The sequence below is a fragment of the Chiloscyllium punctatum genome, chromosome 45 (assembly GCF_047496795.1).
Source record: "Chiloscyllium punctatum isolate Juve2018m chromosome 45, sChiPun1.3, whole genome shotgun sequence".
Classification (NCBI taxonomy): domain Eukaryota; kingdom Metazoa; phylum Chordata; class Chondrichthyes; order Orectolobiformes; family Hemiscylliidae; genus Chiloscyllium; species Chiloscyllium punctatum.
Window position 1 is genome coordinate 14,771,600 of NC_092783.1, and position 15,311 is coordinate 14,786,910.

The 15,311-nt window shown below is 41.5% G+C and overlaps 1 protein-coding gene across 7 annotated transcripts in view; it reads right to left on the minus strand.

The window, feature by feature from the left end:
* The window catches only part of LOC140467181 (ADP-ribose glycohydrolase OARD1-like), a 111,977-nt gene that overhangs the window by 8,655 nt on the left and 88,011 nt on the right, over positions 1-15,311 (minus strand). For 6 of the 7 annotated variants that reach the window (XM_072563348.1, XM_072563346.1, XM_072563350.1 and 3 more), the window contains 3 exons: positions 13,603-13,661; positions 12,983-13,095; positions 5,784-6,769 (listed from right to left, as the gene is read on the minus strand). In XM_072563348.1, coding sequence (XP_072419449.1) covers positions 6,631-6,769; positions 12,983-13,095; positions 13,603-13,661 — 311 coding nt within the window. In that variant the 3' untranslated portion in view covers positions 5,784-6,630. Of the gene's footprint in view, positions 1-5,783; positions 6,770-12,982; positions 13,096-13,602; positions 13,662-15,311 lie in introns of those variants that run through there. The other variant, XM_072563349.1, reaches the window with a different exon arrangement.

The window sequence follows — 15,311 nt, forward strand, 5'->3', positions numbered from 1 at the left end:
TGTATTGACCAGTCATGACCTGAAACATTAACACCTGCTTTTTGTCTCTACAGATGCTGCTGGACCTGCTGAAAACTTCCATCTTTTGTGCTTTCCGGTTCAAAATTACACTGCTGGCAGCTCTTGATGAGTGGATTCCACATAAATTACAATGTTTCATTGTAATCCTGTAGGATTCTGAACCATGGCCTAAATCTGTGCTACTGCCAGGTTTTGCAGATTAGTTTTGGGTAGTATGCACTGATGGTATAGGGAACCCTGTCTGGAAGGTTAATGGGGTCAATTATGCACTTTAAGACTCAAGTCATCTTGAGCTTATTACAAGCTTTATCAGCTTACTGAGCAGTAGCTGGCATCTTCAAGCCAGCACCATAATGTCAACAGCCTTTTAAATAGAAACTGAAGCCCATGGGATTAAAGGGACATTGGCTGGTGGACATAAAATTGGCTAAGGGACAAAAAGTAGAGAGCAATTTACGAACAGCTGTTTTCCAGATTGAAGGAAACTATTCAATGGCATCTAAAGGTTCTTGTGGTATAGTGATAGTATCCCCCACCTATAGAGCTAGGGAGACCTGGGTTTCAGTGAAATCTACGCTAGAAGTGTGTAACAGTTGTTATGTTCCTGGACAAGTTGATCAGGAAACTATCTGCAGTGGTGCCTCCCAGGGGTGAGCTTTGGGACCACTGTTCTTTTGCAACTGACATGAAACTCAAATGTAGCAAACAGTGAGGCTGCCTAAAGATAGGGTGAAATAACACAGACGTACAGATGAGAATTAAAGCCTGATTCATTCATTTGTTTTTTAAATAGAAAGAAAACAAATATTAGAGGGAACATATATTAAAGTCATAGGAAATGTAGAGTAGTAGGGTAGGGGAATGGATCTGGGTGGGATACGGAGGGTCGGTGTGGACTTGTTGGGCCAAATGGCCTGTACCACACTGTAGGGATTCTATGAAATGATACAATTATAAAGAGGGCGCAGGAACAGAGACCTAACAGAGGATTTTTAAGCTCCTTCTGGAGACTTGAAATACGTTCCAGGCTCCATTTCAATCCTGGATCATTTGACCCAGAGGTAGGATGGGGGGGGGGGGGGTACAATAGGGTCACTATTACATTTACTACAGGGAGCTGATTAAACTTGTCAATAAACACCTAAGGGGTTGATTCACGGTTTTCCAGCCAACGTCCATGTCCTCACAGGCCGCAGGGGGACAGTTTAGCAGGGTGGCCGCCTGCATGAAGCCAGAAGACCAGTGTTCCAGGCCTGGGTGCAAGAGCAGGCCTCTTCGTGGAGGGGTTCACCCTAACAACCTCTCTCAGTTCCTCTCTACTCTCCCTAACCAACTTGTGGCCCAGCTGCAAATTTGAAAATGTTGGAGTGTATTCCTTTAAGTTTAAATCTCACGCTCAAGCTGTGACAGCTGCTATCCTCCAGCTGGGAGGCCTGTACGGATTCTCTAGCTCCATTAGATAGCATGGCCACCCTCTGGTCATAATCGGCAGTGTCTGGGAAAATTACAAGTGAGAGATATTGGAGTCAGAAACCAACAGAAAACCTCTGCCTCTTACTTGAATGCACAACTCTTAAGACACTTGAACATATACTATAGAATAGTACAGCATAGTATAGGCCTTTCTGCTTTTGATGTTGTGCCAACCTTTTATGCTAATCTCAGATCAAACTACATATCCTTCATTTTACTATCATCCATGTGCCTATCCAAGAATTGCTTAAATATCCCTAATGTATCGACTCTATTACCACCACTGGCAGTGCATTCCACATACCCATCACTCTGTGTAAAGAACCCATCTCTGACATCTACACTAAACCTTCCTCTGATCACCTTAAAATTATGTTCCCTTGTGATAGCCATTTCTGACCTGGGAAAACATCTGACTATTCACTCTATCTATGCCTGTCAGCATTTTGTACACTTCTACCAAATTACCTCTCACTCTTCTTCGCTCCAATGAGAAAAGTCATAGCTTCCTCAACCTTACTTCACAAGACATGCCCTCCAGTCCAGGCAGCATCCTGATAAATCTCCTCTGCACCCTTTCTAATGCTTCCACATCCTTCATATAATGAGGTGACCAGAACTGAACATAATATTCCAAGTGTGGTCCAACCAGGGCTCTATAGATCTGCAGCATAACCTTGAGGCTCTTAAACTCAATCCCCTGCTAATGGAAGCCTTCACACTATTGCCTTCTTAACAATTCTATCAAGTTGGTTGACAACTTTGATAGATCTATAGACATGGACCCCAAGTTCCCACTGTTCCTCCACACTGCCAAGAATCCTGCCTGTAACCTGAGAAAGTGAAAATGATATCCTTAGTTTTATAAATAAAGACACATAATATAAAAGCAAGGAATCACTTTAGGAAAGACAGTTATGTACAGAATGGCGAGAACATTTACTCCAAGATGAAACACTTCAGTTGCATGAAGAGGAGAAAAGTTCAGACTGTTCTCCTGATTGAAGGAGGTGCGGAGATGTTTTAACAGCCAAGCCCAATGACTTTATTATTATGCAGTTCCCTGCCCAAAATTAGGTAAAGCTTCTGGTAGCTCAGCTTTAGGCTATGGAGGCCCTTAAAATGGATAATTAATAAACACCTAAAGGCCTGTGGGGGGGGGGGGGGTGCAGGGAAGCATTTACAGTGAGGCAAAAGCAAGACGAGCAAGCCCAGCAGCTATTACCCTGCAGAATATAGAGTGGATGAACACTAAAAAGGGATGGGATATTGTAGATATAAGGGTTAAAGGACAATTTAACATGGGAAGGGACTTCAAGAGGGGGGGCTCAGTGGGAAGGTCTTCAATGGTCATCACTACACGGGCCTTAATGGGGAGGGGGCGCAGTTTATCATGATATCGAGCAGTGCTATGCAGCAGACTTGGCACTCAGTGGGTCAATTTTGAAGATTGACTAAAAGGGTTTGGTGGGAACAGAGAAGCTCAAAGCATATGAGGTTGACAGGGACTGTAATGAAGAAAGTTACATGACTATACCTAGAATGGGCACAGCCTACAACTCAATGTTGAGCAGAATCTAGGAAGCCTTTCATTTTCAACGGATTCTTAATCTTAAAGATGGCCCACACACCCAGAATGGGTGAGTAAGTTTGTTTCATTTTGTCTGCAGGAGCAGGCTTCACTATGAGCAATGTGAGACTCTTCAAAAGTGCCTCCATAAGACAAGTGAAGGAATGAGTTACATAGAGGTGGAATCTGTGGTAGTAATGGGAGAACAGCTCAGCACATCATGAACCCTACTTAGGTGCCAGGACATACAGGTCATGGCATCCCAGAGTGACCGCCTTTACTTGCGAGCTCAAGAGAGTTTTCTCCTCGTAGGGCTGAAGAGATGAAGGTTGGCCATCTTACTACCAATCTTGCCCCTTCAAGCCTTACAGGAGATGTTGCATCTTGCAATGAGACAAAAGAAGGGATAGAGGGAGATGAAATTGGCAGCCACAGCCATTAGTGGTTGTACACGTGGAGGAAATGCAGTGTCTTGATTGGAGTGACTAGAAAGCACAATGTTTAAATATGGCACCTGTAATATGAATGCTGGAAAATTCACTTCTGCCTCTGCTAACTACAGGACCACTCGAGAGTGGATCGTGGAAGCAGGATGTACAGTTAATGAGATTAGCAGTGGTAAATTGCATGAGAAAAGTCATCAATGTTAAAGGAATGAATCTCAAAACTTAATACTTAACCATTTGTGTCAAAGCATTTGGGGCAGCTAGAGAGACACAAGAGAAAATTCTGATTTTCTAAAGTTGACAAGTTGAAAGCAGAGCATGCAAAGGACAGTGGGCAGCACAGTGCCACAGCAGTTAGCACTGCTGCCTCACAGCGCCAGAGACCCGGGTTCAATTCCCACCTCAGGCGACTGTGTGGAGTTTGCACATTCTCAGTGTCTGAGTGGGTTTCCTCCGGGTGCTCCAGTTTCCTCCCACAGTCCAAAAATGTGCAGGTTAGGTGAATTGGCCATGCTAAATTGCCCATAGTGTTAGGTGAAGGGGTCTGGGTGGGTTACACTTCGTCAGGTCAGTATGGACTAGTTGGGCCGAAGGGCCTGTTTCCACACTAAGTAATTTAACCTAACCGGTGAGCTGATTTGCATACTAGTAAAGAAAACATATCAGATTTTCATTGCAATGAGTTCTGTTCCTGGTGTGTTGACCTCTATCTAGTTTCCATGTTGCATTTCATTAAAGCAATGGTCAACACCCAAGTTTAAAATACCTAAACCTACCTTTAGGATGAATAATCTCCTTAATGGCAACATTGAGGACTCATTATGTAGCTAGTATGCTATTATATTTATGAGACCTAACTGGGTTATTTTTAACGATTAAGACATTCTTGACAGGTACAAATGCCATATCTTTTAGGACATCCTGATTTGGTGTATTAATGTTAAAATTGCTCTATGGTTTATTTTTATCTGATTACTAGGAAAACTTGTAAAGCAGGCATGTCTCTACACTGCCTATAGCAGAACTCCAATCGCCTTGCAACAAAGGCAATGTAATTATAAATGAAGGTAGAAGGCATTACAGGCTTGGGCTTGTAACTCAAAACTTCCATATTCTTTTGGGACATTCTCACATGGTCTGCGATTATGGGAGCATTAATCGGTGTAAAAGTCATTGACATCTGATGCTCCTCCCCTCAGATGCTCCTGGATGAATTTCCTGATGATAAATGGAGTGTGCACTCCAGAAATGTTAAGGACAGAAATGGTCAAAAAAAAGCTTTTAAACCATGCTCAAGGAGGGGAGAAAATGCTATATTGTGGAAAACAGCATTAACTCAAACACATTTAAGCTGCATACTATTCACAAGTCAATACTGAAACAGTGGCAAAGTCACTGGCCTTACAACTGGCTCTGCGCACATGGGTTCAAACCTTACAACAGCAGCTGGTGGAATTTAAATTATTAATAATTCTGGAATATGAAATAAAACCAGTAGTGGCAATTTTGACATTTTTAATCGATTGGTGTAAAAAACCTTACCTAGTTTATACTTGTCAAAGGGCATTCAAATGTAGGTTCATCAATTTCCTTCGTGGGTTAAATGAAGTGATTGAGCAATGGTCTGACTGCACTATTTGAAGCTTGTCCTTAGTATAACAGCTCATATAGTCAGAGTCCTACACCAGAGACAGACCCTTTGGCCCAAGTGGAATGAAGTATCCATCAACACTAACTCCATTTCCCTGCACTTGGCCCATGCCCTTCTAAACCATTCCTATCCACGTATTTGTGCAAATGCCTTTTGATTGTTAATGCACCTACATCATCCTCTTCTGCTGGCCGCTCATTCCATATGTGTACCACCCCTCTGTGTAAAGAAAGGTTGCCCCTCAGGTACCCTTTTATTCTTTCCCCTCTAACCTTAAATGGATGCCCTCTAGACCTTGATTCTCCAACCCTGGATAAAGACAGTACATTCACCCTAAGGGAGGTAGGGGGAAAAAGAAGAGAAAGAATCATCAAGAATGAGCCATGAAGGGCTCCTGCCCAAAATGTCAATTTTCCTGCTCCTCAGGTGCTGGCTGACCTGCTGTGCTTTTCCAGCACAACTCTAATCTTGTCAATGAATAAACAACCTGCTTGACTATTAGCATTATTGCTTTATTACCTTGAAGAAAAATTAGCTCCTGAATAAATGGACTAATGTTTGATGAACATTTTTTGTATCCTTGAGTCATCCAGAATTAAGTTTACAACTGCACACCATTAAATATTGCTCTGCACGTTTTATTAAATCTCTTTCCAATGAACTTGAATTTATTTTAAAAATGTAAATGCTTAAGTGATAAGAAATCATAAGTTTAGACACCAAGGACAGTGAGCTGGCTAACTATATTTTCACGAAGCAAGATTTGTCTACTTTATAAACAATCTGCATTAAACGTGGGTGAATGCCTATCCATAGAAAATCAGTAATTCTTGGAGATTTTGATCAAACTGGCTGATGAAAAACAGGCATCCTTGAGGATTCACTGCCCTCACTATTTTGGGAAATAGGGCACTTAACCAGATGAGCACCTCTCCCTCCACAGTGAGGAGAACTGGATTAACCTCCCTGTTGCACAAATATCCTTGCTGTCAATGATCAGCATAGTCCATTCCCTGTGTCCCCCATCATTTATTACTTCTGGGGGCTTAGTCATTACACAATCCTGGGTCTAATGGTGGCATTCCAGCAGCTGCCATCACATATCCAGTGACATTGCTGAACAGAATTGCTGCTACCTCCTAATCTGTACCACTGGAAGCTCTCAGTGGGACAGATATCCTGCTGTCGGAGTCCTGATTCAGGAGAAGGTCCACCAGTAGTTTCTCAATGTCCAATGGGTTCAGTAGGCCTTTCCCAGAGCGAGTATTGGATATCTTTCTGTCTGATGTACTTCCTAGCAGGTTAGAACAACCCTTTACAAGATTTTTTCCCCATGCACTAAAAATCATTTACAAGTGAATTCACCTACATAGTTATTTCTGCCAAATCAGAGACTATTTGAAAGCCACAGTAATGAAAGCACTAATTCAAACACCCAGCTTCACTTTCTATTTCCTATTAAAAGTAGACTATCGTTTAGTATAGGTGGCAAACTTAGCAGGCGCTTCCAAAGAGTACACAGTGATGATGATATCAGTATTCTTAAAGACCTCTTGAATTATTTTAGAAACTCTCTCCCACTTCAGTTGGTCCAGTCCACATCCAATCCTAGAGAGCAAACAAAACTGATTTAAGTTCAGGACTGTCGTGATGCATAATGTTAATATGGCAAAATCTTAAAGCCTAGAATATTTAAATGGCTTAACATCCAAGTATACAAGATCGTACTGTCAAACCTCTCCACCATTCAATATGATCATGGCTGATTTGTTGCTTCAACTCAGTTTCCCCACTTGCTGTCATATCCCTTCACTAGCTGAAACAAATCTTCGTTTTAATATATTCATGTGAGAGCATTCACCACCTTCAGGAGACAGACATTCAAAACTTCATCCTGGACTGAAGAAGTTTCTCTTCTGGAAAAAAAAAAGTGATACATCCCTTCTTTGTGCCCCAGTGTTTCAGATTCCCCAGTCAGGGGAAAACAACCTGTGTCTACCTTGTCAGGTTTGTTCAGAATGTCACATTTCAAATGAATGTCAATTTACTTAGCCCAACCCACTGAACCTTGACCATACCATCTAAGTATATCCTTCCTCAAATATATAGAACAATGCAGCGCAGAACAGGCCCTTCGGCCCTAGATGTTGCACCGATCTGTGAACTAATCTAAGCTCAGCCCCTATACTATCCCATCATCCACGTACTTATCAAAGGATTGTTTAAATCTCCCTAATGTGGCAGCGTTAACTACATTGGCAGGTAGGGCATTCCACAGCCTTACTGAGTAAAGAATCTGTCTTAATCTATCGCCCCTCAATTTGTACTTATGCCCCCTCGTACAATCCGTCATCATCCTTGGAAAAAGGACTTTCACTGTCTACCCTATCTAGTCCTTTTATGTTTCAATCAAATCCCTCTTAGCCGTGTCCTTTCCAATGAGAACAGACCAAAGTCTCTCAGCCTTTCCTCATAAGACTTTCCCTCCAGACCAGGCAACATCCTGGTAAATCGCCTCTGCATCTTTTCCAATGCTTCCACATCCTTCCTGTAATGGGACGACCAGAGCTGTACACGATATTCCAAGTGTGGTTGCACAAGTGTTTTGTATACTTGCAGCATGACATTATGGTTCCAGAACTCAATCCCTCTACCAATAAAAAAAATTTAACACGCTGTATGCCTTCTTAATAGCACTATCCATCTGGGTGGCGACTTTCAGGGATCGATGTACATGGACTCCAAGATTCCTCTGCACATCCACACTAGAATCTTTCCATTGACCCAATATTCTGCCTTCCCGTATTCTTCCCAAAGTGAATCACCTCACATTTAGCAGCATTGAACTCCACTTGCCACCTCAGCCTAATTCTGCAGTTTATCCAAGCCCCCCCCGCAACATTTTTCCATACTATCCACTACTCCACTGATTTTAGTGTCATCTGCAAACTTACTAACCATCCACCTATGCCGGTGTCCAAGTCATTTATAAAAATGACTAACAGCAGTGGTCCAAAAACCAGATCCTTTTGGCACACCACTAGCAACCAGACTCCAGGTTGAATATTTTTCATTTCAGAAAAGCAGTTTCTAATCCAGACTACTAAATCACCCTCAATCCCATACCTCTGCATTTTCTTTAACAGCCTACCATGTAGAACCTTATCAAAGGCTTTACTGAAGTCCATGTACACCATGTCAACTGACCTACCCTCATCTATATGCTTGGTCACCTTCTCAAAAAACCCATGAGGCTTGAGAGACACTACCTGCCCTTGACAAAACCATGTTGACTATCTGAAATCAAATTGTTGCTTGCACAAAGATTACAAATCCTCTTATAATCCTTTCCAGAAATGTTTCCTACAATAGAAGACTCACTCATCTAATTATCTGGGTCATCTCCACTGCCCTTATTGAACAAGGGCACAACATCTTCAAACCTCCAGTCCTCTGGTACTGGACTTGTAGACAATGACAACTCAAAAGATAGAGGCCTAAACAGCACTAGTTATAGTTTGATCAAGCTACTACACAATATCAAACTTCCTCAATGTGTACTCTTACAATTTCCTTCCAAATTTCTGGCTGCACTTGTGTTAACTTTCCATTCCTTTTACAATTACACAAAATGTCTCTGAACATTTATAGAAAAGTTTCAGCCTGTGAGTGGCATGGTGGCTCAGTGGTTAGCACTGTTGCCCCAGTGCTAGGGACCTGGATTTGACTCCACCTTTGCAGCATCTGTGCAAACTCCACATTCTCCCAGTGTCTGCATGGGTTTCTTCTAGGTGCTGCAGTTTCCTCCCAGTCTAAAGATGTGCAGGTTAGGTGGATTGGCCTTGCTAAATTGCCTGTAGTGTCTGGGGATGTGCAGGTTAGGTGGATTAGCCACAGGAAATGCAGATTACAGGGATAAGGTATGGAGGTGGGTATAGGTGCAATGCTGAGAGTGTGGATTTGATAGGGCAATTGGACTGTTTTCACACTGTTGGGATTCTAGGATTTAAAAAGGGATATTAGTTATGAGACCAACTAAAGCAGCTGCAATGTTGGCTTCTAAATGGAGGACGTGTTGGATTTTTATGTATAATGCTCCTCCAATAAATCTATCGGTTGCTGATAAAATTTAAATTGTTACTTTTGGGTGCTCGGTTACCTTCAATTTCTGATATTTAACTGGAATCTTCCATCGTGAAGGATAATAAGAATATTCCTACAATTTCTTAATTTCCACAATTCCTTCTTCCTCGGTTGTTAAGGGCCTATTGCATGGTCTCCTTTGCACTTATTTTACATTTCTGGTTAAATCACAACATTCCTTCATCTTTTCCAGCATTTTGAGAACTGTTTTGCTGGTTTCTAAAACTCTAGGTCATAAAGCTGATGACTTTTTCTAAAATATTAATATTCCTTAAGGCACATTAAATCTTTGGTGCTGAATTTGTTTTGCCAAATGAACTCATTTTTGTACATCTTGAATAATTTACCACTGTTATTGCTCATGTGGGTGCTTAAAGAAAAATAGCCAAGCCCCACTATTCAGAGTTGTGACAGAAAGGTTTTGAAAAGCATGCAGAATTTTGCGATTGGTGGCCTTGTAAAACCAGACTGACAAAGGAGAAAGTTTCAGTATTTAAGAACACAATACTAAACAGATATAAGTGTTACAGGTGGAGGGAAAGATTAAGAGCTTTCCAATGAGATCTCTAGTGTTTGTGGAGATGATTCATGTGCTGATCACAATCCTGCTTCTGGATCTTCTTTCTCTGGACCCTTTTTTGTGGGAAGAACAATGTGACTGGTTCAAATAGCTTTGAACAAGCTTTTTTTACTGCAGAGAACTGAGCAAATTCCTTGATTTAATGGCTTCTTACATTTTCTTCACAACCCTGAAACAGTTGTTGGTAGGCGGAAGGCTTTCATCATTGAAAAATGTCATTAGTCCACAGGCCAAGTTAGATATTTGCTAATTGACTACAGATTTATACACAGCTCTTAACTCCAAGCTCCAGCTGGTCTACAGACCACTTAGTACTGCTTGAACCAACAGCTATGTAAATTATATGAAAGTGTCAGGTTACCGAGCTTCAAAAACTGCAGGGTTGATTTTTTTAAAAAAAGTTATTTTGCTATTTCAATGTAAAAATCAAAATAGAAATAATGTGGGTTTTACACTGTTTTGTTAACAGTCTTACTTAAGACCATAAGGGCTGAATAGCCCAACTCTGCTAGAGTCTGCTCCACAATTTGATCACTTAATGTTTCTGAAACCTATTGTCCTGCCTTCTCCCTATAAAAGGAGGGTCTATTTACTCAATTTCAACAAACCTTCCTCATATCTATATCACTGGTTTTGTTTAGAAACAAATACAGCGCGGGAACAGGCCTTGTGGCAGTCTAAGCCTATGCCAACATATTTTGCCCTTCCATACTAAAATGGTCTTCACTTACAGGATCTGTATCCCTCTAATTCCTTCCTATTCATGTATTTGCCCAGGTGCTTCTTGAATGCTGCTATTCCACCCACTTCCTCCACCTCCTCTGGCAGGGTGTTTTAGGCACTCACCATCCTGTGTGAGAAAAGCCTTAAACTGGTCTTAAACTTCCCTCCCTCTACTACACCTTAAACCTGTGCCTCCTAGTAATTGATCTCTCCACCCTGGGAAAAAGCCTCATACATTCCACTATCCATGCCATTCACAATCTTAGAACTTTCTATCAGGGCACCCCTCAACCTCCTGCATTCCAGTGAAAATAAATCTAGCCTATCTAACTTTTCTTCAAGGCTAAAATCCCCCCCCATACCAGGCAACATCTTGGTAAACCTTTTCTGTATCTCTTCAAAGCATCCACATCCTTCTGGAAGTATGGTGACCAAAACTGTATGCAATATTCCAATTGTGGCCTAGCTGAAGTAGCAACATAACTTGCCTATCCTTATTACTCAATGCCTCCTTCCAAAAACTTAAATGTTTTAGATTAGATTCCCTACAGTGTGGAAACAGGCCCTTCAGCCCAACTAGTCCACACCAACCCTCCAGAGAGTAACCCACCCAGACCCATTCCCCTAACTAATGCACCTAACTCTACAGGCAATTTAGCATGACCAATTCACCTAACCTGCACATCTTTGGACCGTGGGAGGAAACCAGAGCACTTGGAGGAAACCTGTGCAGACACTGAGAATGCCTGTGTGGAGTTTGCACAGGCACCAGAGACTGGAATCGAACCCAGGTCCCTGGCACTGTGAGGCAGCAGTGCTAACCACTGAGCTGACAGAAGCTTCTCCCTACCTTCTCTCAAGGATTATTAGAGATTCATTGGTTTCACAATTGATTTTTGTTCCAGAAAACAAGAACAAAAAATATTCTAATGTTCCACATACCCTTTACATTTATACAATTAACAAGTCTGAAGTCCCTTGTAGTTATTACATTGGAGCTTGTAATAAAACCAATTATTTCTTGCTTAGAGCTCTGTCAAAGGTTAACTCCTTAACTGCTGGAGTGGGGAGGGGTTGGAACTATAAATTACTCCCATCTGACCTTCATAAGGCGAATGCTAGGAATAACTGATTTCATGAAGTGACCCAAGACAAGACCTTTTCTGTAACTGTTCTCCACGCCCCTCATCCCCTAGCATTCTGCTCATCAAAAATGTTGTCTCCCCTAGAATATTTATACACTCTTAATCCCTTTGTAACCATATCTCTGAAGTGGTGATTAGATCCAAACTATTTGTCTATTTGTGCCACTAGTTTACTCAACTTAAGAATGGGTTGCACAGATTAAGTTTTTGTTTTATTTGTTGTATTGACCTTAACGGACAAACCCTGTCCTTTCCAGTCTCACTCTACTCATCTTTATGAATGGCTACACTGCTCTGTTGCCTCCACTTTTACCACCAGATTTGTAAATTGCTAATCACCTGACCTCACTCCATTTCACGTCCTATCCTGCAAATAGCACAATTTCTCACAGCTAGCAGCCCTTTGATTAATAGTTAATTTATTTGCACATTCATGATCAGGTAAATCTGGAGTTTTGGATATTAAATGCACCAGCTAAGGAACTTCCTTTTAGCCAATGTGGGACACCAATATGATTTGATGCTGTTGCCATCTACAGCATATCTTCATACACAGATGCTGAGATCATAGAATCTCAACAGTATGGAAGCAAGTCATTTGGCCATAGAGTCCATACCAACCCTCCAAAGAGGATCTCACCCAAACCAAGCACTCCCCATCCTATCCCTGTAACCTTGTGTTTCTCATGGCCAATCACCTAACCTGCACATCTTGGTGATTGCGGGAGGAAACTGGAGCACCTGAAAGAAATCCATGCAGACATGGAGAGGACATGCAAATTCCACATGGACAGTTAGAATCCTAGTATGGAAATAGGCCATTTGGTCCAAACAAGTCCACACTAATTCTCTGAAGAGCATCCATCTAGATCCATCCCTGTAACCCTGCATTTCCTGTGGCTAATGCACCTAACCTACACACACCTGAAAACTATGGAACAATTTAGCATGGTCAATCCATCTAACCTGCACGTTTCTGGACTGTGGGAAGAAACTGGAGCACCTGATGGAAACCCATGCAGACATGGGGAGAACGTGCAAACTCCACAGTCGCCCAAGGTTGGAATTGACCTCTGGTCCCTGGCACTGGGAGACAGCAGTTAACCACTGAGCCACCATGCCATACACTGAGTATTTTTAAAAGTACACAACACACACTTCCCAATTATGATAAAATAAATATGCTGAAAGGAAAGCTGGTTTAAAAAAAATTAAGCTTCCTGTTATTACCTGGGCATTGAGATCCGCGAGATTCCATGTTTCAGGCAATGTTCCTTCATTGCTTCCAGGCTGCTCTGCAGATTTTCATATGTTGGCTTTTGATAGGATGCCTTTTTTGTAATCTGTAAACACACAACCACTTAATTTCCAACCAAGCATTCACAATTTCAAATCAATCATTGTTGCATTGCATTTCTTGTGACATGCCAGAAATGATAGAGTAGTAATGATGGAGATGGCAGAGTTGGACTGGGGTGACCAAGGTCAAAAATCAAACGACACCAGGTTATAATCCAACAGGTTTGTTTGAAATTGCAAGCATTAAATATTAGAGTTAAAAGACAGGTTAGAGATGAATTAACTGGAAATGCACAGTGCAAGGTCAATAAAGGCTTGAAGTTTCAAGCTTTGACCTTTTGGCATTCACAACATTAGAAAATCAGAACAGAAATAAAGCAAGATAAAGATGATGGGACTGTACAGTTTTTCTATGGACAGTTTTATTCTGTTCTGAGATATGTCAGTGTTTGTACAATGTCATACACCATCTAAAACACATTTATATTTTTTGATAATATCCTGGGAATTTATTCAAATGACCACTTCAGACAGTCAAATTAGTCAATTACCAAATAGTAGACATATCTTTGTTTTGTCTTCAACACTGCCACATCCCCAACTTTCTTTTCTGTGAAGAAAATCATTTATTTAAAAAACCTAAATATTTAGTAGAAAGCTAAATGCATTGCAAAGATGTTACATTAGTTGACCGAGAGGATGCAAACATCGTTACAGTACTATTAATGTAATCTAATGTATTAAGGAAAAAAAATCAGATTAAGGCCCAGCAGATTTAACAGCAAAGACAAAAATTAAAATAAAAATAGTTTCCATGTATACATGACAAGGGCTTTTACAATTCCACTGACTGTCTAAATTGCTAAGTGCTAGACAATGAAGGTTTAGACTTGGGGGTCCAGATAGATCAAGATATCTGGAACAGGTCCAAACCAAAGTTGTGGAATGCTTGTATTTATACAGACTAGAAAGTAAAAAGGTGTGAATGGCATCTCACAGCCATACAACTGCAGGGGAGACCACATCTGGTGACTGAACAATCAAGGATACCTTAGAAAGGTTGAACATTTTGGAAAGGTGCAGCATAGATTGACCAGCATGATACCTGAACTCAAACAATAAAAAGGACAAGTTACACAAACCAGGATTAAAATTCCTGCATTTTAGATGGTTAAAGGGCATTTGGATAGAGGCCACCATTCAGCTCAGTCTAGTCTGCAAACTTGGAGGTTTAGTTTCCTCAACATATGTATAGTGAATAGCTGGAGTGAAAACACTGATTCTGTTGGTATCCCATTAGACACTGGGAGCAACTTGTAACATTGTGCACCTTTCTTGGGCTTCAAGGTGGAGTTTGTCAGACAGTGGCAAGTTGCTGATTAAGGGATTCTTTATTAACCCATCTTATTTAATCTCACCTCATTAGAAATCTACACATTTATCTTACCCAAGATGCTGAAAAAAATACTAGATGAGAATTCTCGATATGAAAGTCAGAGCAGGATCTGGTACTTCAGCTCATTGCTGGCTGTTAAGAGCTTCCCTGCTGCTCAGCACCAAACAGAATCTTGGGGCATGATCCATGGACAGCTTCCACATGCAAACCCCCTCAGCCACAGGCACTGGCACTCAATATTTACTAATTCCTTCCGCATGCTTCAACCAACATGCGGATGTTTTAGAAAGCAGAGACCTGCAGTGCACCAGCAAGAACACTGTCGGACTGGCACCCAGCTCTCAGATTAAGCCTGGCCCAATCTCAGGGTTACTGCTTGCTGTCTGTGCTCACTTGGTGGCTACCTGCATTCTCACAGCAGCCACGTAATGCGAATTAGCACAGTCAAACAACCAGACCACTTGCCTTGCTGGTCACTGGTCCATAGTCATGGGGAAGACATCTTGCACAGGATGGTATGTCAATCTCACCTGTGCTACACGTCAGCAACTTTTGTAGCAAACACTAGCCAACAAGCAACCACGTCTTAGTCTTAGAGTGGTCCTCACTGAATTCCATGGAGGTACCTGTCAGTTACCTGGGCTACCGAATAGTAATTAAAGGGAAGCCCCTAATACAGTCTCGGTAATTGTCAGCCAGCCAGTCATCTGGTTGGGCCAAACAGAAAGCAGGAGAAGTAGGCCATTCAAACTGGAGTTTGCTCTGCCATTAAAAGTGATCATGGCCAATCTTTTCATTTAGAAGCCTATTCCCACTGTCTCCCGATACCCTTTAGCTATAACTACATTCAAGTCCTCCAAAACA